Genomic DNA, 25,499 nt, shown 5'->3' on the forward strand with positions numbered 1-25,499 from the left:
AATATCTAAGTGTTATGTACTGAAAAATGTAAAAGCAACAACGCCATTACCTGCTTCCTTAATCTAAACTGAAACTCATATAGTTGGCAAAACAAAATACGATTAGTAATGTGATGAGAGACCTCCAAGGAAAATAAGGTAGCTGCTGTAAATTGTGTTGATGGACCAATAGGTGGCACATTTCCCTGTGGACTATAATTTACAAATTAATGTCCCAGTATAGTGACATAGATCATTTGATGACATCATTTGGATGAGACATTAAACTGATGTTCTAACTACGTGGTCATTATGGATCCCATGACAATGTTTGGAAAAGTAGGTGACATTGGTCTTGCCTGTTCTGGCTCTGGGTTTACTTAATCGCTTACTTCGATTACTGAAACAATTTTTCACTTTTCCATCAGATGTACTGTATAGTGGGAGTGCTGGTGCATGAGGTCTGCTACATGTCATCCAGGTGGGTGCTGCACATCAGTAGTTCCTTGGATCTTTTGGGTTGGATAGTGCTATATTAATACATTAAATTGTTGTTATTATTGTACTAAATTTAACCTGTTTCTGTATTGGTAAATGCTGTTTAAAAACATTGGTGTAGCCTAACGTTTGCAAAAAATGTCATTGTGCAGATCTAAAAAAATATTTTAAACAAACATTTATAACCACAGTTTTAATAGTTAAATTTACAAAAAAAGGCAAATTAAGACCACCTCTACCCAGAAAATGGATTATCTAGGAATAAGGAATTTGTTTTTTGTCTTTGCTCGTAACCTAATGTTTTCTGCGAAGGACATGTTATTTTTGTTTTCTGCATAGTAAAATAAAAATATAAAGACAAGTGTATACCTTCTTACTCTGTTACATCTCAGGCACATTCCTCACTTGGACATACATTTCAGAATATCTAACATAGTTCTGAATACAGGTGTGGTATTATACTACACTTAGCTGTACAATTCAAGATTGACCCCAAACAGCATAATATCTCTTTGACCAGAATTTATTTAGCACCCATTAACTAAAAACATTGGCAGCAGCAAACTTAAAAGATCATTCAGTCTTTTTAACATTAATTCCAAATTTCAGATTACTGTAGCACTAGGCTGTCTTCAGTTATCACACTCAACGATGTTGCAGGTACATGTAACTGTTAGAATACATAATATGAAACAGGTTACAGGTGAGTTTCAGTACAAACCTAAAAGAAAACTTGGAAGGAAACTCAAAGAGCTCTTTAGCTATCTAGAAAATTTTTCAAAAAGCTTTTGACAGTCTTACTTAAAGGATTAGTAATCAAAAGTCATAGGATTTCCAAAGTGATGTATGAAAATGGATTGAGAAATGGTTAATGAACAGGAAACAAAGTACAGTATTTGAAAAGCATAAACCACCATGCTACATTAAAGAGATTTAACTCATGTATATAAAATCCTACAGGAAGCAAGAGGAGGAATAATGTGTAAATAATGACACAAACAGTTACTAATTGGAATCTGAAAGTGAAATTTAGGACTAAGAATACAAAACACTTTATTACACATAGTGTTTTAGGTGTATTGATGTGAAGATTGTTAATTTACTGAAACACACACATTCCAATTTATAAATGCATAGCAAAGCAACAACAACATATACAGTACAGTATGTGAATTGATCTGCCCTGATAAAAACGGTTGATTAATAATGTCAGTTAAAATATATTGACTATAACATTTGTTATTGACTATGTCTTAAGTTCTGTCTATCTCATATAGTTAATCACATTCATATTCTTAAAGACAGTTAAATATTCAGTTGCTTTCAAGAACTTGTTTTCTCCTGGCTATAGCACTATTATTGAATATGCTCTGATATTCAGGATGTTGACAAAAAAGTCCAACTTAACCAGTACTTTTTAAACCAGAAAGTCACAGTTAGTGATTGGTTATGACATTATTATAGCAGGTATGATCTTTCTGTCCACTCTGCAGGCTCCCCATTGGTTGGTTAACCTTTTGAGTGATTGACAGTGACCCCTGATCCCTGGTCTTAGTCAAGAGACTCAGTCTTCTTATGTATGAGACCGTATGAGAGGAGATATATTGTACCATTCATCAATAGGGAGGTTTAAAATGGTCCCAGTTTATGATGTTATGATGTTAAGTGTTACATACTTCAAATATCTTACTTTCCAAAGATACCCTTTCTGCTGCATTCCAAGTGCTTTACACAATGGCCTAAGTTGCTGGGTTATACCTGGTCAAAGCAACAGAAATATTCTTGGAAATCTTTAATAGAACTTAGTTCTTTGTGTAACTGTAGCGGAGCTAGTGTGGTGATGTCGGCACCCTCACTGTGCGTAGCAGGGTCCTCAGCTGCCTGGGCTGAGGGAGGTCTCCTTTAGCTCACGCGGTTGGAGCCCAGTTCAGCCCAGTTGGAGCTGGGGGTTCGAGCCCCAGGTGTGGGGGACGGAACGGGTGGCGGGGGGGCACGACCCCGCGCGGAACCATGACTATCGCATAAAAATATGCTTGTTTGCTACATGGGTATGTGAAACAGATGCTCCTTCTTGGTCATCGAAGCCAAATGTCTGTGGTGGGAATGCATTTGGCCAAACTTGTAGATTCAGTTAACTACTAAACTACCAAATGAGCAGGAAGGGCTAAGGCCTGCTCTTGTTTGCAGTCTTTTTATGCTTATGTGTTCTTTCGCCTGCAGCGAATTTGCTTGTTTCATACTAACAAAATACTGTGAGATTGTGTGGTCTAAGCAGATCAAAACAAAAACCTCTAAAGGATGACTTTGTGTTCTGTCACACTAGAGTCTGGTCTTTCTACAGTGTACACTTATGCTGCAGCTTTTATCTTTAGCAACATACTATGGGAAATTAGTCTTCTTGTTTTTGTGTTTACAACTGATAATGATGAGTGGTTGTGTGAATGACACTGCAGACTGTACAGAGACATCAGTTGTTATTGTGATTATCCATTTTTAAGTAGCATAAATCCTGGATTTTGTCTCATTCCATATACTGTGCTCTTCAGATTTGTTCATACCCCCAATGAAATAAGAGCAAAAATATAATATTACAGAAAGATTAATAGATTGATATTTCTATTTCTTAAAAATCTAAAATGATTATGCTTTTTTAATATCATTTCACAGAACAGTCTTATTAGTTACAAATGATTAATTCAGTTTAAAAAACATGAGAGTAACATTTATTCATACATCTAAGTATTCCTTAAAAACCCCCTTCAGAAGTGCCAGAACATCATTACACTTAAGTAGGCATCTTACTATTCACATAGCGTAGTACTAATACTAGCCACAAAGGTGTAAATAATTGTGACTAATTTGTTTTCATGGATTAAAGTTAATTATTTAGGTCAAATATGGCTTTCTTCTTTTCCTCTGTAAACTGCTACTAAGATTACAGTATAACATATGTGGTGTGCACTGTATGCATATACTGTACATGCATATGTTTCATGGAATAATTAACATACAACAAAGTGACATCAACAAATTTTACTTGCAGTGAACTTAAATGTATTTTGAGTGATGACTGAGAGTAAAATTTGGAGTTTCTTGCACTCAGATAGAGGTTTTAAAACATTGACCTCTACTCATTATGAACATGTGGGCTAAATTAATGTAAACAGTCTGTTCAAGAATTTTTCTCTATGGGAGCACCTCTATTCCCACAAAAGAACAAAGTACTTATTTTCATTCTTTGTTGATTATGCAGATTTTCAAAACCTTCTCGATACATACTGTAGTCAAGAATCTTTAGAAGTCATTACTGACATAATAGATATTTCAGTATATTTAAGAATGTGTTTTATTTAGTTATTGTATACTGTGATGTTCATTTTTAGAAAATCTTTATGAAGTTTTTAAGTATTTTAAGAAAATACACAGCCATATCAGACACTATCACAAAGCTACTTTCAGAATGAGTCAATACAATCACAAGTCTGCTTATGGCAGCTTTTTGGTTTTTTCCTTCTACCATATGAACCTCCTGTAAAAAACAGTGCATTACTTCACTTGGTAGTGCAAAGAGGATGGAAATGTCTCTTTCTGGTAAAGCTGAAATGCAAGATACTGTATACTACTGTAAGTAAAAATCTCGAGAATGTATACAATATGAGACACCTTAACACTGAATGCTCAAATTTGGGATGCAGATGTTACAAAGAAAGTGTACTACTGTGATAATTTGAGCTATATGAATATAATTATATAGTTAGATACCCGATTCCATATTATATTCCCTATTAATGAAATTCTAAAAAGTATGTGTTTCTTTTACTGCAATAATGATTGCAAGTATTCATAGAAAAAGTTAAAACATTATAACTTTTTATGAAGTATATAAACTTAATCTAGTCAGAAGGAGCACATAAAAACTTTTCCAAAATAACCACAGTATGTAACCGAATGAAAGACTTTGAAGCTTAAAATGTTTAGGAATAAAGTGGAATACCGGTGTGTATTTTTTATTTAAGCTACCAATACCAGCCATATAAAGTTTACATAATAATATGTTTGTGTTCCTAAATTAATATTATTTATGACCTTCAGAGGCATTATGCTCCTCTTCTTCTTATGCTCAGCCACTAAAATTTCCCCTTTGTTGTAAAATTCCATATTAATATTCAATATTAAGCAGATTAAAACATGCACAGTAAAGAGATTAAATGAAGCAATCGTTTCACTAACAACCAATTCACCACAAGTGCCGCTTGTCGGTCATTTTGGCCAGCCAATCACGTACTGCGGTACAACGCGGTGAACTGTAGACAATTTCACGCGGTACGGGGTTGTACCATGCATTTTGAAAGGCTGCATCTGTAATTAGTGAAGTACCTTAGGGATCTGTACTAGGACCTCTGCACTTCATAATTTATACCAAGGATTTATATTCTGGAACACTAGTGATGGTTATATCAAAACTGGGGGGTTAGCAAGCAGCAAATGAAATTCAAAAAGGAAAGTAATAAAATCTAAGAGTGGACAAACAACTTTCATTTAATGTAGACGTGCATAATATTCCAAACAGGTATTGAAAATGAAAACTTTAGTTACAAAATAAAAAACACTGAGCTTGATGGTTTTTTAAAATAAGAAGACCAAAGGCATCACACTCCTCAGCCTCTCCGGGAAAGCCTATGCCAGAGTTCAGGAAAGTAGTGTCCACATTATCGGGGTTAAGACTCTGCAAGGGGTACTTCTTGTCTCCTCTCCTGTTTGTGGTCTTCATGGGCAGAATATCAAGACACAGCTGAGGTTTGGAATCCAGTTTGAGGATTGGAGGGTTGCATCTTTGTTGTTTGTATATGATCCCTCCACCATCTGTCTGATCTCCGATGGGCACTGGAGAGGTTTGCAGCTTGAGAGTGACACGGTCAAGATGAGGGTCAGCACCTCTAAATCTGAGGTTGTGGTTCTCTCCCTGGAAAAGCATGGAACAGCTGCCCCAAGTGGAGGAGTTCAAGTACCTGGGTGTCTTGTTGATGTTTGAGAGTAGAGAAGATCATGAGATTGACCTGCGGTTTGGTGCAGCAGCTGTAGTAATGTGAATGCTGTCCTGAACCGTGGAGGTGCAGTGGGAGATCACAATTACAAGCAACAGAAATTAGGTTTCTCCCTTGGTTTGTTGGGCTTACTCTCCGTGACAGAGTGAGGAGTTTGGCAGTCCAGGAGGTGTACCGGGCACAGCCCATTGGGAAGAGACCCTGGAGCAAACCCAGGACACTCTGGAAGATTTATGTCTCTCGGCGGAAACTGTTGATGGGGAAAGACTCTGCTTAGCCTGTTACCACCACAACTCTCCCTAGAAGTAGGGTTAGAATATGATGATAATGATAATGATGATGATGATGAGCTTGAAGGTGCTACTAATGAAAATCCTGCTTATGCAGCTTAGGAGTTTATGTTGATATATCATTTACTTCTTCTAGAAAATGTGAGGAAGCAATAAAAAAGTCAAACAGAATGTAAGGATATGAAGTTGAACAAAATAATTAAATTAAGGGATGGAATTAAAATTGTGCAATGCACTAGTAAGACCACATATAGAATGTTTTGCGCAATATCTGTCACAGCCATATTTACAAAAAAGATATTGCTGCTGTGGAATCACATCACATAAGCATCAATTGTTAAGATGTTTAGGTGTACTGTTAATACCAGAAATACCAAATGCCAAAATACGGGAATGTAAATCAGCTGAGAAAAACATCTATTTTCACATGTGGATGTGAAGTCCTCTTCTTCCTGTTCATCAGTTATTCCCATCTGTGAAGCATTTCCAAGCAGTAGCTTCATGGTATGACCACAAAACCTTTATAGTACATCCACTGCCATTCAAGAAGAACCATGCTCTCTAACCCATTAGTGTGTATCAAGTAAAATTCAACCCAGCACAGGTTGACCTGACTGGCTTTCGGATTAACGTATAATTTTGTAAATGCAATATTTAGACTACCTCTGCTAATTATAACTGGTTGTGTAATTAATCTGTGGTCATGGCTGTTTGTGGTTACGTAGGTGTTTTGAAATGCGTGCATCATACTTTTTTAATCATCCTTCTTTATGGAATTATTAGGATTTCTAATAGGTATTTCTGTTCAGAATTCTAGATCTTTTTCTATAGATGTAATATCCCTTTGTTAAAAATAACTCAGTACATCTTATCGTAAGGTACAGTAGTCTTGTCATTTATGCTTTTTTTCCCCTTCAGCTCATATGTAAATACAACTGGTTAGTTGCCAAGAAGTAAGAAACCTGTAACAATTTAATAGTGATTTAAAGGGAACTTCAGAGACACAACTGTCACATTATATTCTATTTTCGGTTTCTTAAAATAAGCAATTTTGAAGCTAATAGACTTGAAGTCATGTTCTTCCTTACCTAATCTAAATCTTTCTTAAAATACAGACACCTCTGAAGCTCTTAATTAGTGGCTTAGAAAAATCTTCTGGTCCCCGCCTGGTGTCAATCTGATTAGAATTGTTTTAGTGAACATGTGACAAAAATCTGAAAGATGCAGTATGGTGATCAAAGCAGCTCCTTTTTGTGAGAGAACAGAAAACTGTTTCAAGGACATGAGCTACTTTTGTCTCTCCTTCTTACATCGTCGCTAGCGTGCTGTTACCATGGAAACATTTTTTTTTCTCTTTTTAGACCCAAGGATTCTGGCAGTCACACACAAACATTTGTTTGAAAGAAGGAGCCATTTCACTTTGGTTGAAAAACATCACATTTTCCCCCTCCTTCAAGTAATTCTGTTGGGAATATACCATACTCATCTACTGTGAAACAGAGTATTTTGGAATTGAGTATTCTCATTAAATGTTCCGTTGAATATTTTATTCAGTAAAATAAGTAGGACATTCAGTACTTTCTTTTTATAAATAATTGCTTTTCTTGATTATTATGTAATGGAGTAGGTATGTCTTTAGCAGGGGATGTGTCAACTGCATTCATAAATGATATTGTAAATGCTTATATACATCTGGTGTTGATGAGTAGATGAGGATAATAAAAGCTGGTAATTCAGGATCTCGTTTGAAGCAAGTATGGCCCTGTGCCACAAGGGTGGGGACAGTGAGTGGCTGTTTGGAGAAGGGTCTCTTTGGTTGTTAGTTTGCTGAGTTGTACAGTGCTTACTCATGAAGGAGCAGAGTCATTATGTGGGATCAATTTAACACTACATTTAATTCTGGGTGTATGACTGATACAGTCAGATCCGTGTAATAATCTATGGTGAAATCATTTTGAAACTATGGTTCAAAGTATAGAGCAGTACATGCATGGTATCAAACCATGACAAACAGAAAAACAGCATAATAGTAGTAAACCATGCAAAATCTGAAATGAAAAACAAAAATTATCATTTGAATTTGTATTAAACTAGCTCCTTAGGAGTTGTTTACTGTGCTCTTGGCAATGTGTTCTGTTGTGTACAGTATAATGATGCAAATTTAATTCTCTTGAAAGGTACAAAATAATGTTATGAGCCAAAAGTCACCCTGGCAATGTCCTGTGCAATGTAGTCATCTCTTTCTCCAACGTCAACTTCTTAGGTTAAAAAAATAAACAAGCAATCTTAGACCATTTTAAAAACTACCTAAATATTATTTATCCTATCTATTACTACAGCTCTAGCTTAGAAGCATTGCTTACCTACAGTGTGTCTGTTTCAGTTAATAAAGTAATACATGATAAAGGGATGCTCACTGAGGATGATAGGTTGACAGTAGGTTTATGGAAGTGTGTAGCTGAGCTCTGTGTCTTCAGGCAACCGCGAGAGAGCCCTGAAATGAAATACCATTTGAACAGCTAATGTATAAGTGGTTTGTAAACCTGCAATGCAGGCAAGTAGGATACACATCCATTAGCTAGGCTCTTAACTTATGGCTGTAATGATGAGTTATGTACTTTCTTACTTTTTTCATAATAAACATTTTTTAAAAATACACTACACACTACAAGGACTCAAAATAATTCTTTTTTCATTCATTTTCAAGGAACAAATGTTATTCAGCTGTGTCACTGTTTCTTGCCAGCAACTGCAAATCAAATTTTTAGATAGGAAGGGAATAAGTCTCTCTGAGACCTTTACAGCAGTATTCCTCCTGAATTCTTTTTTGCTGTGATTAAGCCATATATGTCAAAGTGCTAATGAAGTGCCTCAGAAATGTACCACTGTTGTGTAGCTCTAATAGCACTGTCACTGAAATCTTTACCCATGGCGCTGTAATTTAGAATGGTCAACCCTGAAAGACCCACGCTTCTTCTGGTTTTCATTCCAGCTGGGCTCTTTGTTTTTGAGGTTGCATCTTTACTGAAATAATGTGCCTACACAGATCTTGATTTGTTTTCTGCACGGTGCACTCCTCCTGCAGGCTTTCACCTTTCTCTCTTCAACGACACACTGTAAATACCTCCATGGTATCTGGGGTCAACAACTCTCAGCTATCCAAGAGCTGCTTCTCTGGTGATCACAAACACACCACACACATTTTTATCAGCCACGACTTCTGCAGCCTACTATGGGTCTGCTGTCCAGCCCCATCTCTTCACCAGCAGTTACACCCAGCTGTATTATGATTCTTACCACTGGGCTGTCCCCCAGGTCCCCATTGGACAGATTGGACTCTATTTCACCGAATTTCTACTCCTTCATGGCATCTCCAGCTGACAGAGCTTCCCTGATGCTCTGTTACACTGCCTCACCGGCGACCTCACTCTCACATAGACGTCTTGTTAATGTCTTCCATGACAATACATGTCACATATATATTTGTCTTTTTTTAGTAGTAATGGAGGACTGAAGCACAAAAGCTGTGAAACCCATTAAGCTCAAGCTCCTTCTTGTCCTTTGTTGTCAGCGGGCCCTCCTGGAGCAGAAGCAAAGGAGGAAACGGCAGGAGCCTCTGATGGTGCAGCCCAATCCAGAAGCCAAACCCAGGCGGTCCAAACCCCGCAGGAGCGAGGAACAGGCCCCACTTGTAGAATCCCGCCTCAGCATCACCAGCGATGTCATCCTGGATGGTAAGAGGGAGAATGAGAATTGTGTAAGATGACGAGATGATTGGGGATTCCATAGCATAAGTTGAGTCTGTCAACCTGCACATAAAAACAATTACAGCCTGCAGAGGGCAGGTATGCCCTGGAGTCCATGGTGATGGTGATGGGCTAAGCTAGAAAAAAAAATTCACTTTGGCTTTCATCAGCTTGTTAAAGAAGATTTGCAAAATTGCAAGAAGAAAGTACTCCTCTAAAAAGAGATCTTTAACCTTCCTGAGGTGGCTTTAGATGCTTTCATTAACTTCTGGTGAATGGCTTTTGCCCTTCTTAACATTATGGCACAATTGCTGTCAGTGGTGACCTTGCAGCCTTCTATTTATGTTTTGGACTTGAAGCAGACCTGTATTGAGCTAGCAGCAAATGTATTGCATTTTTGTACACGGAGTGGCATCATTCCATGCTGTGTCCCAGTTTTAGCACACAGAGACATCAGGCAGAGAAGTATTCTGAGAACAGGCTCTGCGCAGGAGAAAGAAGACCTGACAGCTCAGACTGGCTATAGGGTAAAGTCAGGGAGCAAGAACAATCTGAAACAACACAACTTAGACCCGCTCAAAGAGGAACCCAGAGGGCTGAGAGACAAAGGTAGTGCAGGACAGGCCAACGGTTTTATAAACAACAATTTTATAATTGAGGATGGAATGTCTTAATGTCCTTATTTTTGATTACAGTGTATTAGAGATGTTGAGCCATTTCCATGATTCCATTTCTATGACAAGTCTACAGAAAGCATGATTAACCTTAAAGGGTTACAGAGCACTGTTTTATCATAAATGCACAACACTCTACTTGCCATGGCTCCCTTCTGTGTTGCAATTATAACTGTTGTAACGTTTAAATTCAACAAAAAACCTGTTTCAGTGGCTGAAAAAGGAAACATTTTGAGGGCCCACTTTATCTGTTTGTCAACATTGTCAATTTAGAGTGCAAGTGATTTATTTTCATAGTAATTCTTTAGCTGATGTATGTCCCAGGATACATTAATCAAAATATCCAAAATTACAATTATGTTCATTGTTATATGGTCACAGTGGTATTGGATGGACAGCACAGAAAACATGATTGGTAAATACTGTTCTTGTGATTCATATAAGATGTCTTTTAATGCTCTTCCACTATTACACTTTGTAAGTACTCTTCCAGTAATGATTAATTGTCGGTCTTCATCTGACATGACTAACTTTGTTTACTTTTCATGTTGCTAATAAATTGATATCATAGTCCAATGAATCAGAAGGTTTAGTGTTATATGCTGTATGCCGTCTTGTGTACTGTCACAAATACTTAATGAGTACATAAATGAAACCCTTTTTGAACACTAAGATAAGAAGAATGGGAAAATGTGTTATTGTGAGGAAATCCACATTAATTCCACTGCAAGTGGATGGCTATATTCTTGAGATTTAGCAGAACTGCCTGTGCAGGTCTATGACTCCAAATACTGTATGTATCATGTTTCCACAGTGCAGGAGCTGAATGAGAAGCCGAAGTTTAAAGTCATAGAGGAAACACCCAGGCCAGAGCTATGGATAAAACCCAGAAAAGCATTTCAGGGAAGAGGCAAGATCAGGAAACAGAGAGGAAAGTTAGCTACCATAAGCCAAGGCATGAATTAATGGGTTATTAACCATTTTATGACTGTCAGGTGGTGCATCGTGTTCTGTAGGTCACATCAATGTTGTTTTTTGTATAACTTAATTCCCTTGTACAATATCTCTGGGAGATTCCAGTATGTATTACTTAAAGGCCTGTTAAAGCATTTCTGCAAATACATTAGGCACATTATTAATGCATCCTTAACAAGAGACTGTGAACGTCACATACACATTCATTTCTGTCAAAAAAGGAATGTGTGTAAGTTTCAACCTGTGCAGACAGAAAATCACTTAGCTGTTTGATTTATCATTTACAAAGACAGATGTACTATAAATATTATTATAGTGGTTCAGCAGATTAAAGCAGTGTATTCATTGAATCACATTACAAAAGTGAAAAATATATGAGAAAATAGATGGTTATTCAGTCAGCTCTATCACTCTCACTAAAGGTCATTGGAGTTTCTGATTATTGCTAACATCAAACACAAATAGCTGAAATTGGCGTGTCAAATTGTTATATGGATATATGTAATATTAATTATTACAATTAGTTTCAATAATAACTGTCTAGGGCTCAGTTACATATGCTGCAGTATTGTTGATCTGTATGTTAAATGGTTGATTACTAAAACAATTATATTTTAGAAAAAAGTTTGATCTTGGGGGAAAATCTATTTTAGTGGATGTTTGGAATTCCTAAAAGCACAAATAATGTCACTCTCTGTTTTTTGGATTGACTTTTATTCCCAGAAGCAATGCGTCAGCTCATCTAAATCTGAAATGACCTGAGTTGTAAAGACACTTCCTTAGAGAAGGCTTCAGCAAGTAGGCCACTTGTCTGTCTACAACAATAGACCTGGTTCTGAAAATTGTGGCTGCTGAGATGCATACAAAATTATATGTATAAAATCATCTACAGTGGGATGTCTGTGAAAACCACATTTTTTATCAGTATTCTCATATATTTTAGATCAACATCATTAGATCTTCTTGAAAGTCTTTATAAAAGATAAAGATTGACTTGATTAAACAAAAAACACATAATATAAATGCATAATAATATTTTTATTATTTTACTAAACGGTTATTTAACCTTGTGTGAACATGCGTAACATGGCCTCTAACAGCTTAGCAACGCAATAAAGAATTGAGAAATATTGCATGGTAAAATTGAGCAAGTTAAGGTTAAATTAAACCTTGGTTAAACATCCTCGACCAGCAATGACTTCGACTAGCAACTGTTAAGTCTCTTGCATTAACGTTTAGGATTTTTTTCAGCTTATTTCAAGTCCTGCTATAACATTACAAAGGGTTACTGCCAGACTTCAATTTAACTAATCCAAACTACGAAATTTCTTCTTATTCATCCATTCTGTTGTAGATCTGCTTGTATCTTAATAATCATTTTCTTGCTCCATTCTGCACTTTCGGCTTGGCTTCAGCAGATGAATGGATGGCCGGGCATTGTCCTCCAAAATTTGCTAATACAACACCAATTCCTTTAACAAAGCAAACAAGCCATTCTGGTGCCGAGGTAGCACAGAAGCCCAGATCATGATAAACACTCAAAACACTTATTTGTGTGGCCAAAAAGTTCAAATTATAGTCTTTTCTGTACAGAGAGCAGTCTTCAGGTAGTCTTGTGGGCTATGCAGGCCAAGGAAGGATTTTTCCTTGGTACCGTATAGTATCTACGCATAGATAGGTTTCACCAAATCTGTTTGTCTAAACACCTGTGAAAAATTACTTGGATGGTCTAATTGATTATGCATGTTTAGGAATTTCAGAAAGGTACATGTGTATTAACTCTTCCTGTTTTGTAGCTGTGCCCCAATCTGTAGGAAACCCATCTTTGTCATTACAGTAATACATTTGATTTCCTACAGCATCCTTAATTGGCAGCTGCAATTGGCAATTTATAATTCAAAGAGCTAATTAAGTCATTTTTAAGCATGATGCATATCACTTCACTTAAAAGTACACTTGATCTTTTCATTGCAAAACAAAGCTGTTACTTTCCAGGTACCTCTTTGGCATTGTCAAGATTAAAGGTCTCTTAGTTAATTCAACTAAGAGGGATGCTGTACAACCTTTAGTGCTTTGCCAGGCTCTTGTGTTACTGGCTGCATCTGTGATGGAAATAGTTTTTTTTTTCCATTACACATTATGAGTGTATTAGAGCTGTTTAATAGTTTTAGACTACTAAGCACTAAAAGAGCTATACATTTCTCATTCCTCTTTTTCCTCATAGTGTTTCTCTTAATAGAAATGGTAAAAAACTAGTAGAAATGCCAGGTATTTTTATCTTCTGAGTCAGTTAGCTAAATTTATATTTGAAATGTCATAAAAAATAGTTGGTAATTTTTTGAGAGAATATTCCCCCATGCCTTTTCCTTTATGCTTAATTTTTCACTTAAAAACACATTTATTAAATGAAAGCTACTTAGTTTAAAATCTCTGAGGTCAATAGTTTAAAATCAATATGAATAGACCAGCAAAAAAATATTACTGTATTATTATGTATTTGGCAGATTATTATAGACACATTTTAATATATTTGAATAGAATTTACAAAATTCAAAAATAAAAAACAAATATTACAAATGTTTAAAAAATTAAAAATAACTCTGTATAATTATTAAAATATTAATATAAAAGTCTGTGATTTAATCTAAGAATTGTACTAAGTATAAAACCATAAAAAAACTGTCATGCTTGAGAACTGGATACTGATCCCTTACATTATTTTATGGTTGTCAATTTATTTACATATTTTATAATTTAAAATAACAGGAGAATGTATGAGTTTGATAATGAAGCAAAATCTAGAATATATTAGAGTTGACATCCCTTCTAGAAAGATCTCTTTATAAAAATCAGAATGACATTCATGTTTGTGCACAGCATAATGAATAAAACTCCCTCTCCATGCAGGTATTGATGGACCAGCCGCATTTATGAACTCTGAGGTTCCTGACCTAAGCACTAAGGTTCAAATCTTATCGGTGAGCCAGTCCCCCCCGACAGAGGAGGTGGACAGAGATGGAGACACAGAGACTCTGCTGGAGCCCTCAGCCAAAAGTGACATCCAGGACATCCTGCAGAAACGAGGTGAGCAGCCCACACTGTCTCTCCCTTCATTGACAGCGGGAACTTAGGGCGAGTGCAGTGATTCCAAGACAGGAACTAGAATCCAAACGCAGGCTAGCACACAGCAAAACGAGGTAAAAGGTGGATATAAATAAACACTAAGCAAGAAGTGGGACAACACAGGGCAGGATCCGAAGGAGTATCCGAAAAGTCAGACAGATATATATATGTAGTTATATATTATATATAGAATATTATAGTTAAAAGATGTGTAGTAGGCTTTTGTAAAACAACCATAAGTATGAAAGACTTGCCAAAAATGTTTTAAGAGTACAAAAAGTCACACTATAAACCGTAATATTTAAAAAGCTGTGGTTTTCATCAAGCTGCTGTTGGTATATGGTGGTAAAACATTAGGACAATAAACTATTCAGTTATACCAATGACTGCTACAAATATTAGTTCTGCTGTTGTATAATTTGCATTATATACTGAATATCAAAATAAATTACTTTATGTTTTTTAAAAAAATATAGTATATACATTTTTTACTCATAAAAGTGTTCAATTTCAGCAATATAATAAGTGCATCATTGTATTTCAACAAAATGAGGCATTATTGCAAAGGGAATATACATACACCAAGGCACTGTATGTTGGAGGATATACTAAGTCAGTGAACTGCCACAGGCTGCCTTCATTGTTTATAGCCAGTAATTTCTAAACTGGAATTATGTTGCAGCCAGTCATCAATGATAGTCCATGGGAGACCATGAGTCACAACACTTGGTGAAGACCAATAGACAGGTTCAACTGTGATGATCTGGATAGTAGTGATAACTACAGAGCTCTTTTAGTGATTGATGGCACAACACTACATTGTTTCAGTCCTGGGACCTCACTTGCTGCCCTTGGTACAGGCATCCTGATGTAACAGCATTCCAATAGGACAACACACTATCTTATGTTTACTTGATTAAAATAAGTTTCCTTGCAAGATGGAAACTTGACTGTAATGTCATGTATATCACAAAACCTGATTCCCATTGAACATTTATAGGAAAAGAAAACAGAACCACAAAGCCACAATGCCACCTGTTCAAGCTGTTCTTGCTGTTCAAAGAGCCTCCACTTAGTTCCTAATCTTTTGCCTAGTGACTGTATATTATAAACCAAGCTACAGAGGGTATCTTGTTAGCAAGTATGTGTGACAGAGCGAAAAGGTTTTTATTGCAGGGTGTCACTATCTTCTTGTGAGAAGGTAAAACTTATCAGTCTGTTAAAAAGAGAAGGCAGAAAAAAGGCATTTTTTTTGTCAGTCCCTCATTTCAAGTTCAGCACTTCAGTCCATACCTACCACCTAGCCTAATCAATCTACCATTGCATTTAGAATACTGTGTGATAAGAACTGATGTGTGTCACAGAGTGCAAGGTGACTTGTCTCAGGTGACAGTGAAACAAAGGAGAGAGAAATGTTTCCAGTAAGATTCTGCCCTGAAGCTCTCTGACTAGTTTTTCTTTTTGCAGTTCTAAGTATTGTATGAAATCAATTTGTCATGGTACAGAATTGAATTTTTTCCTGGAATTTTTTATCCAATGATCTAATATAACAGTGTCATTTTGCATGTAAACCATGCCCTTATTTTTTCACACTAGGCTGTTTTATAATTTGTACTTGTGTATTAATGCTGGTGATGCAATAATGTAACATAAGGTAAATTAATTAGCATGTTTATTTAATTGCCGAATCAGTCCTCACTTCTTGAACTACCTTTAACCTCATAGGGTAGAAAATATTCAAAGTTATATTGCTGATTCGGAAGATTTATAGAAAGCCATGACTGCAAATTAATACTGTACAAAATAACTAAAAGAACAAAACTGCCATTCATAATCTCCAATTTAAAAATTCACCAGAACTCACTTTTGTGAGACATTAGTTGATATCTCCTTTGTTCTTAATTTATCATTTATCTTATATTATATTATATATTAAAATGTAATTTTGATGTAGCAAAAGATTAACTCGATTTTCTTCTTGATATCAATAAATGTACACAGGTAAGTACAAGTATACAGGTGGTAAGCATATTGCAATGCAATATGTCTCGCTGCTGGTTGTCATGGGAGCATAACACCATAATGGGAGACATATGTAACTTAGAAAGGCCAGTCATGGCACAAACATAAAGAAATGTGCAGTTGTGTTCAGAAAAGTACATGTTTTATGTATTGAAAGATGATATATTAATGAGAAGAACTTAAATATCTGTTGTAATACTTTTGGAACATTGTAGGGGTTTTGCTACAGATTTCAGAATATTGCAGTATGCAGTATAAATACAGCTATTCCTAAGAATTAAAAACTGACCTTGCCATTACAACATTAGTAATTGTTAAGTTTGAATTACAACTCACTTGCACATATAATAGAATAGGTATGATTCCACTTTTTATACACATGCATAGAATGAACTGAAGGTTTAAGTGGTAGAGACCTGAAGGTCAATCCTGCTTTTAGGGGAAAATAGTAATTTGTGTGTTCATCTCAATGAAGCATGAAGCATAAATCACACCACCTGAGAAAACGCAGAATGCCAACATCTATACCCACAGTTCCCTGAAAGGAGCTAAAGGCTTGAACATAATGTACAGTACGTGTAATCATTTTACCATTGTGGGTATAGCATGTGTGAGAATCTCTAGGTCATCTTTTAGATCATTCAATACACAATATATATTTTTAGTCCTGAGATAAACTTTTTAGGTAATATACATTTGGTTATGTCTACTTTATTTAGCAGTCACAAAAGCCATGTTTAAAGAACAGTCTTTTTCCCATATTGCTTTTTAAGAGTTTGCTGATTGCACTGCCAATCCTTCCAACGGTCTTCTCTCATCAAGTGAATTTTTAAGAGTCAGAATTGCTGGGAGATTTAATACATCTTAATTTAATATTTGAGAAACCTCAGTTTTTGCTCAAAACTCACCTTGTATTTTCAGACTTACAGAAACACCCAGGATTAATCCCATAGACACATCTTCTTCAAAATGTTTCTTAAAACATTGTGTCCGTGTAGTATGTCGCCTAGTCACATACTATGAATCATTTGTATGAATCATCACAGGTCTGAAACTAATGAAACATTAGTCATACTAATGACTACTAATCGGGGTGGAGCGGTGGCACTGTGGCTAAGGATCTGCTCCTGTGGCTGGAAGGTTGCCGGTTCAAATCGGCAAAGGGATCCTACGCCGTTGGGCCCCTGAGCAAGGCCCTTAACCCCAACTGCTCCAGGGGTGCTGTACAATGGCTGACCCTGCGCTCTGACCCCAAGCTTCTCTCCCTGTCTGTGTGCCTGTGTCTCATGGAGAGCAAGCTGGGGTATGCGAAAAAAGACGGAATTCCTAATGCAAGAAATTGTATATGGCTAATAAAGTGATCTTATCTTATCTTATACTAATCCTGCACATTGAACTGTGCAATTCTGTTCACAGCAGCATGGGTCCCCGAGCATGCTCCTGGTGAGCGGGCCCCCTCACCTTGTCTTGCAGAGAACCCTCGTGAGAGGGTGGTGGTTTTAGGAAGCCAGGCTAACGATGAAGAGGATGAGAAATGTCCCCAGGAAGGGGCATCTGTGGGGCCATTGCGTCCCCTGTCTGCCCGAGAGAAATTGATTCAATCAGGTAGTACGATGGATTACCAGCCAGAGATTTTTCACTGGGAGAGGCTTGGAGGCACAGAGCTGTCCCCTTTTCACAGGATCAGAGCCAACTTCTGTTAATTTACAATAGGGCATTTCAAAACAAAGAGATGAAACACATTAGTATAAGACATCCTAATGTGTACTAAAGGAGTGATGAGAAACCAGCTGCAGCAGATCACTTCTGTGATGTGAGACTGCATAGTTGAAACAAAGATTAATCCCACCAAATAAAATTTTAAAACCTCCTTAAAAAGTGGGCAATTATAGCATCGTGAATAGACTGTTTATGTCTTTCTTATTTTTCTGTGCAGTGGGAAAATAAATATTGAAATTTATTTGCACTCTTGGATTTCCTGAGTTTTAAGCACATGCTTGTTTCCTAATTAGAGGATCAGACTTATGCTGTAGTTAAGCAGGTAAACATCAGTATTTCTCATTTTTGATTTTTTTGCAAAAATAAAAAAAAACAGTTGTCCAGCCCAGGTATAATTAAAAGATTTTAGAGACTCTTAGAGATATTTTAAAAGGACAACAATTTGCTGGTTTTTGATTAGACTATTTAATTTTTATTAAAATGTAATATAGTATAATCAAATGTATGCGATTATCTGTTTGTGTCTCAGATTAATGTACTGTAGTTTAAATTAGCGTGTCCCCCCTATATCAGGTTTCAGTGAGAAGGCTTACCATGACATGGTAGTGTCACATAGCCCCAGTAACTTAAATTATGATAATATTGTTGTCTAGTGTAGTTACTCACTTGGCAAAAGCATACAAAAGAACCATGTATGCTACAATACACTGTGGAGTAAAATCATGGTAATAGTATGAATTTACCATACAGATTTATATAGAACTATCATGCATATCCTGTAAAAAACAGTGGTAAGTGCTGAGAGTGATTATTATGCTTTGTGGAAGTTCTATTCAATATGCTCTATGCTGGTTGTCTCAGGGTCTGCCTTTGGCTAAACCTTGATGTGTTTTCCAAAGCTGTTTTCAATGAACTTCTGTTCACTTTTAAAGACCCCACTAGTGACTTTAATTTATATTTAGCTTCCTAATTGGTATAAATCATTATATTTACTTAATTCAATTTGTGCTTAGAGACTGCCTGTGAAAGGGGATACTCTAGCCTTCAGCCTTGGGTGACTAGATTGATGACATGGTGAAAGGCTAACTCTCTTAGGATCTTGGGCTTAAAGGGTAACTTTAATCTGCACTGCTTTCTTTCTCTGCTGTCTTATCTGACAGGTAGTTATTCCCAGCTTGATGTTATTTTTGCAAGATCTTCATTTTCTTTTGCCTACAGCAGAATGATCTATCGTCGTGTTAATGAAGTGAATTTTCTCACAGGGTTTTCACTTTGGGGACATAAAAGGAGCAGTTCAGAAAAAGAACCTTACTTTTTTACTTTCCTGACATTTCTACTTAATCTAAAAAACATTTTTCTTCATAATGCCATTACATTTTTATTCTTATGATATTCCTATTTTTGTACAAATGGAAAAAAAATCTGCTTTATGAGAAATAAGAGGAATGTATAGATGAATGCTGTTATAAGTTTGCTTGTACAATATATATCCTGGGCTGCTGTCGTTGATGTAAGGTCCTGCTTTCATAATCAGTATTGTAAAATACACATTTTTACAATGTAAATGATCTGTGCTGATTAATCAATTTATGTCGGCTTCCACAACCCAATTTAAGCAGAAATGATGCATTGCAATGTTGTTGCTTTTGTTGATTTGGTGTTTTTAACAGAAGGAATGTATTGCAGTTACATTTAATTTACTTGGCCTCAATCAGGTGTTTTGGGTATAGATGCCTTTGTGTCAAGGGAACTGCATTAGGAGGAAATTCTTGTTACACTTCTGTGTACTGGCAGGGATCTCTGGAAGCCTCAACTTTGATGAGGATAGTGATGAAGAAGCAGAGGAGGAAGAGAATGCCAGGTCCCATTCCCCACATGCTGAAATCCCCCGGCCTGCTTCTGCATCCAGCAGCAAATCTAACACGGTAAAACCTTTTCTTGTCCTGGCTCTTCTTAGTCATTTACTGTCTGCAGGTCGATATCAGGGATTTCATTGCTGTAGAACAGTGCAGTCTTGTGACTTAAAAAAGAGGAAAGGATCTTGAATTCAAGGATTTTGACAAGCACAGATTGATTGGGTGAAGGGAACTGTCTTCCTAGTTAATAAGAGGTCACAAAAGAATACATGTGTGCCAGGGTTTTACCACTCTATTAAAATTCTTAAGAGCACCCTGGGCATAGGGTCAGAATTGAATACAAAAACTGTACAGGCATATTCCGTCTTAGTGCTGCAGTTTAAATCTTCCTTTTGTATTCATTGGTGTTTGGGGGGCACATCAGTTCCAAGATGCCGTAGAGAAATTAATATGGTGTTCTTGGACACAGATACAGACAAGTTTTGATAATCAAACTTACATACTAATGGAAAGAAAAACTGTCTAAAATCTTGATGAAGAGCAGGTAGTGGGGGGAACCATTGAAGCATTTTGTGGAGAAATGTTAAAACAAATGTCTCATGTTTGCAGGAGAGGGCCACCCCAGGCTCCCCTGAGACTAACGGATCTTCCATTGAGGTGGACAACCTAGAAGAGTTTGCACTGCAGCCTGCACCTCGTGGGATTACTGTGAAGTGTCGTATCACAAGGGACAAGAAGGGCATGGACCGGGGTCTGTATCCCACCTACTTCATGCACCTGGAGAAGGATGACAACAAAAAGGTTAGAGAGACCAGGCTGTGGGGAAATGATAAAGAGCCTAGAGGCCTTATCAGGTCAAATTAAAAAAAGGCTGGTTTTGGTCAGCACTGGGGAGGAGAAATTGGGTTGCCGTTGGAACTAGTAGTGTTACTGAAATTCTAAACTAATGTTTTAGTGTGCTGTGAATGGAGACTGTACTCTTCTTTGTACGAGACATTTTTAAGCCCTGACTATTTAATGCCATTTAAAAATCAATTCAGTTGTCAAATAAATAAGGTGCTGACTGGAGCCAAAATTCTAATTTATGCTCCCATTCCCAGGCCACCAGAAATGGTGTAAATGTTCATTAATTCCTCACTTCACATAATTTGTTGATAATTGAGCTGCTGGTGAAAAATGGGCCGCCATTGTTAGCATAATGAGTGTGCTTGCCAAAAGGAGTTCATTCCATCCTGCAAAGACTGTCATCTTTCAGAATAATAGTGACTATACAAATGCCAGACATTATTATCATTACAAAATCTCTCATTGACACTTTATATAAGCATTTCTTTCTCCCAAGGTTTCTAGTTATGAATTGTTTAAGATAATTAAGATCTGCCTATACTGTATATCTCACGTTCAATAGGTCCTCAATAGTACCGCTGTACAGCTACACACAAAATTGCTTTCCATTTTCTCTCATGTTTTAGTATTGCCATGAATCTTCTCTTAAAAAATGTCTCTGTACTATCGCCATTCTGTTGAGTGTAGAACTCTGCTGTCAAACTCAATTCACCTTGGTACAGTACTTCCATTCATCCAGCCATTTTATAACTGCCATTGTCATTGCCAGGGTTGCAGGGGAGCCAAAGCCTATCCTCGCAAGTGACGGGGGCAAGGTGGGGTAAATCCTAGATGGGACACCAGTCCATTGCAGGGCACAGTGATGGAACACCAGTCCATCACAGGGCAGTCACAGAAACAAAAAATTTAATCCTGAATGATTTTGACATGCTCACATCATTCCAGTCTGGACGTGGAATTTCTGTCACTTCTGGGTTGTTTTTGGCCTTACACAGTTGTCCATGATCCAACTCATTTCTTGCTTTTAGGAATTTCTAATAGCTTTTGTCTCCAACCTGATGTGGATTTTATCTAATCTTGATTTGGGTCTTTCTGATCACGTGACTATTGTTTTTGATATGGAGTTTCTTAGCAATCTTTTCTGTCTGTATATTTGCAATTTCTATTCAATTGACCACATCATATTTGCTTCATTCTTCACCATTTGGTTTTCTTGTTGCCAATACTAATGTAAAATGAGTTATTCAACAGTTGTTCAATAGGTATCTTACATAAACACTTGATACCTTTGCCCTTGTTGAAATGGTATATCAACAAGTTGCACTCTGTGACGGTTATACTGTAGGTAGCCAATCCATCATTTAAGCAGTATGACACTGAGCATGATGCCATATAGAGAACTAGATAGATTGATTTTCTCACAATATTGAGAAAAATCAAAAGAATCATATATTTTTTTTACAATCATTTGCTTAACTGCCCTGTTACATCCTGCATTATCTCGTATTTCAGTATTTTCTAAATGTCTTCACAACTAAGATAACATCTCACACAACATTCTCAACTCGCATACCTCTACAGCACTTCCTCCTTATGTGAACAACTGTTGGTTCGGCACTTTTTTTTTTAAACGTTTTATTTTTGCATATCCTACTGAATTGGTATCGTGTATGAAATCCACTTCCTGTTTGTTGGACCCCATATTCCCTTTTTTATTTTGCTTCGGGTTCTCTGCATTTTGCACCTTGGTTTTTAACATAATAACATTTTTTTTACCTCTAGTGTGGTACCAGCAGTTTTAAAACTGCTGTAGCCATGCCAGTGAGTAAAACTCTTAACATGACTTTAACATATCTAATTGGTCTTCTTTTTTGCAAAGATCTTAGAATGTGAACTATTGCAGTTCAACTAAAAAGTCGTAAAAAGAAATTTTAAGCCTTCAATGTGGCTTTAAACAATGTTACAGCCACAAAACTTCTCTGATTAAAAATCAGTTTATATGACAGCAGATGTGGGTGCAAATTCTCTTAGATTTCTTAGATGTGATCGAGAATATAACCCATGACATCCTACTTGCTCAGTAGGAGAATTTATTTGGCATCTCTTTAACTGTCCTTAAATAGTGTAAATTTTCCCTTATTGAGCATCAACATTTTATTTCTCTTAGTACTGTAGTTTCAGTTTCAAGATTGGGTGCGTTACATCTGGTAACATCACACAAGGTTCAATACTGGGCCCTCTTGTAGAATTTACAGTTTGCTCAAATGCTAAAAGTATATGGCCTGAATAAAAGTTCTTTGTAAATGATACAGAAATGTGTATCTGTACCTTATGTGCTGTGTGATGGCATTCTCTGATATAAATCATTGTCTAGCTCTGTGGAGATTAAGGTCATGATATTAGGCTCCTCTTATCTGATATGTAAAACAATTGCTGTAACCTTGTTAATAGATGGCAGTGTACTTGATTTTCATCCCAGAATTAATAATATGGGGATGATGTTCAATCTTGGATTTAATTTTTTATGCATAATATTGGCAGACTAACAAATATCCAAATTGTTTAAAAGCTGATTCATGCTCAGGTTCCACCAAATTCTAGAAAGCCATTACAAATGACAGGATCTCATTCACATTGGTTGCTTTTCCAGTCCAGCCAATTTGCTTTTTGAAAAAGGCTTTTTTTGATAGTTTTATCTTCTGTATCAATTTTTTTTTCGTTTGCATTGTAGTTTTAATTTCATGTTGTGATGCGCCTTTTATGAATTGTCAGCTGCTTTCAGTAATTGCTTTAAAAAAAACTTTAAACAAAGCCTATTATTATTTATTGTATGAAGTATTGTATTTACCCAAGTATAAGCTACCCATAAGTATATGGACTGTGGAAACTACTTTACATAGAACAATTTACCTTTCTGAATAGATGTTCTCTTGGTTTTAAATAAATAAACGAAAATGGATAGGAGTTTAAAATACAAAATGCAAATAATGCAGAAAACTCTCTGATATCCAGAATAAATGTGTGTGTGTGTGGTGGGGGGAGGTTGTATGAGGATTTTTTGGGTGGATGAGATCAAAGCAAACTGAGAAGCAAGGTTACCTAGTCTTTAGGACAACACCACAATGATAAAACCCATTTCTCCTCATGAAATGTGTTATTCAGAAATGAATCGCTCTAAATTTGTGAATTGGAGTGTTTAACTGTGTACAATAGCTACCTCGAGGGTTTTTAAACTTGATCATATCTGTTGTGACGGTGAATTCACTAAAAACTGCCTTCAAGCCTGGTGATTCCCATGCTGTTCAGCACACAGGATAACCTCCTTCTTGGCTGCAAAAGTGCACTGTGACCTCTTGTTCATTTTGGATATCTAAAAATGAATATTCAAGTTTTATATCATTCGATTGCAACAACATGCCGAAACCAAACAAACCTACAGTATGTGCACACTGTTCAATACTCTGGTGGTAAATATATCAACAAACAGATCAACTTCAGAATTTTTTTTGCTTATATTGCAATATACTGTAAGCTTCAGGCCAATTGTACCACCTTGAAATTTGGGGAAAAAAAGTGTTGGCTTATAGTCTGGTAAATATAATACTTATTTTCAGTTTGCTTATCTGGTTAGATAAAAGATTGACAAAAAAGTGTAGTACCCTTCATGTTCATCAGTAACAGAGTCTGTTCCTGTCGTCTTTTCTTCATGCTCCCAGGTTTTTTTGCTTGCTGGCAGGAAAAGGAAGAAGAGCAAAACATCTAACTACCTGATTTCGGTGGATCCCACTGACCTCTCCAGGGAAGGAGAGAGTTTTGTGGGAAAGTTGAGGTACTCTCCCCCCAACACCCATGTGGTTTTAAAATATTTTTCTCCTTTAAGATTAAACACTATTATACTACTGTGCATTGGGCATTTTGTCATAAGCTTTATTTTTAGACAAATACAGTTGTTCTCTGTGATTTAACAGTAAATGATACACATATGCATCATGTATCTTCTTGTTTTTTTATTATTATTATTATTTGTATCTAGTAAACAATATTATTTGCCACAATATTATTTTTCTTTAATTTACAGCCATTTGTCAACAAACACAGGTTTCTGCCATCTCCTTTCGGTATGCCATCCCTTAAATGGTGGGTGTAGTTTCCTGTAGGACAATGTAAATGGCAAAAGGAGTCGAGCTAAAATGAAATGCTATCCATTTTTAAATGTCAAGGCGGTCCTGAAACTGTTCAGTCAAGATGTGAAATATGCTCAGGGACATTAAAAACATCACAAAAGCTATTGGTTATCGTTGTTCATTTATTGCATTTATTGCATACTGAGGTATGAGTAGCCCAGTATTTTCCAGACCAAATCTTGGAGTACCCCTTGGTCTTTTGGTTTTTCATTCCAATTGTGCTCTTTCTTAAATAAACTTTATTGGACAGCTCTTATATTGTAGGCCATTGTTTGAAAATTACATTAATCCTGTGCCAGATGCTTGGATTCAGAATCTCCTGTCATTTAGGATAATTTTTTAAATGTTCAGGGAGAGTTTATACACAGCAAAGAATGTAAAGTATGAGAGTGTTTGATGTAGTATCATTCCCACTTTTTTGAGTACATCCTTAATTGATAGTCAATTTGCAAAGAAAGGTATGGCAGAGCAACATTTCACTGCATTGCATTTCAATACATAAAATAATTTTATTTTAGACTTCTATCTAAATAATAGTTTAT

The 25,499-nt window shown here is 36.4% G+C and overlaps 1 protein-coding gene across 4 annotated transcripts in view; it reads left to right on the forward strand.

The window, feature by feature from the left end:
• tulp3 (TUB like protein 3) overlaps positions 1-25,499 on the forward strand; it is an 87,479-nt gene that overhangs the window by 52,258 nt on the left and 9,722 nt on the right. For 2 of the 4 annotated variants that reach the window (XM_088923712.1, XM_088923713.1), the window contains exons 4-9: positions 9,384-9,546; positions 14,115-14,291; positions 17,769-17,957; positions 19,866-19,996; positions 20,537-20,728; positions 24,490-24,602. In XM_088923712.1, the coding sequence (XP_088779838.1) occupies positions 9,384-9,546; positions 14,115-14,291; positions 17,769-17,957; positions 19,866-19,996; positions 20,537-20,728; positions 24,490-24,602 (965 nt within the window). The remainder of the gene's footprint in view (positions 1-9,383; positions 9,547-14,114; positions 14,292-17,768; positions 17,958-19,865; positions 19,997-20,536; positions 20,729-24,489; positions 24,603-25,499) is intronic. The other 2 variants (XM_088923714.1, XM_088923715.1) reach the window with 2 other exon arrangements.

This window comes from Atractosteus spatula, chromosome 8, assembly GCF_055471065.1.
Source record: "Atractosteus spatula isolate fAtrSpa1 chromosome 8, fAtrSpa1.hap1, whole genome shotgun sequence".
NCBI classification, from domain to species: Eukaryota; Metazoa; Chordata; class Actinopteri; order Semionotiformes; family Lepisosteidae; genus Atractosteus; species Atractosteus spatula.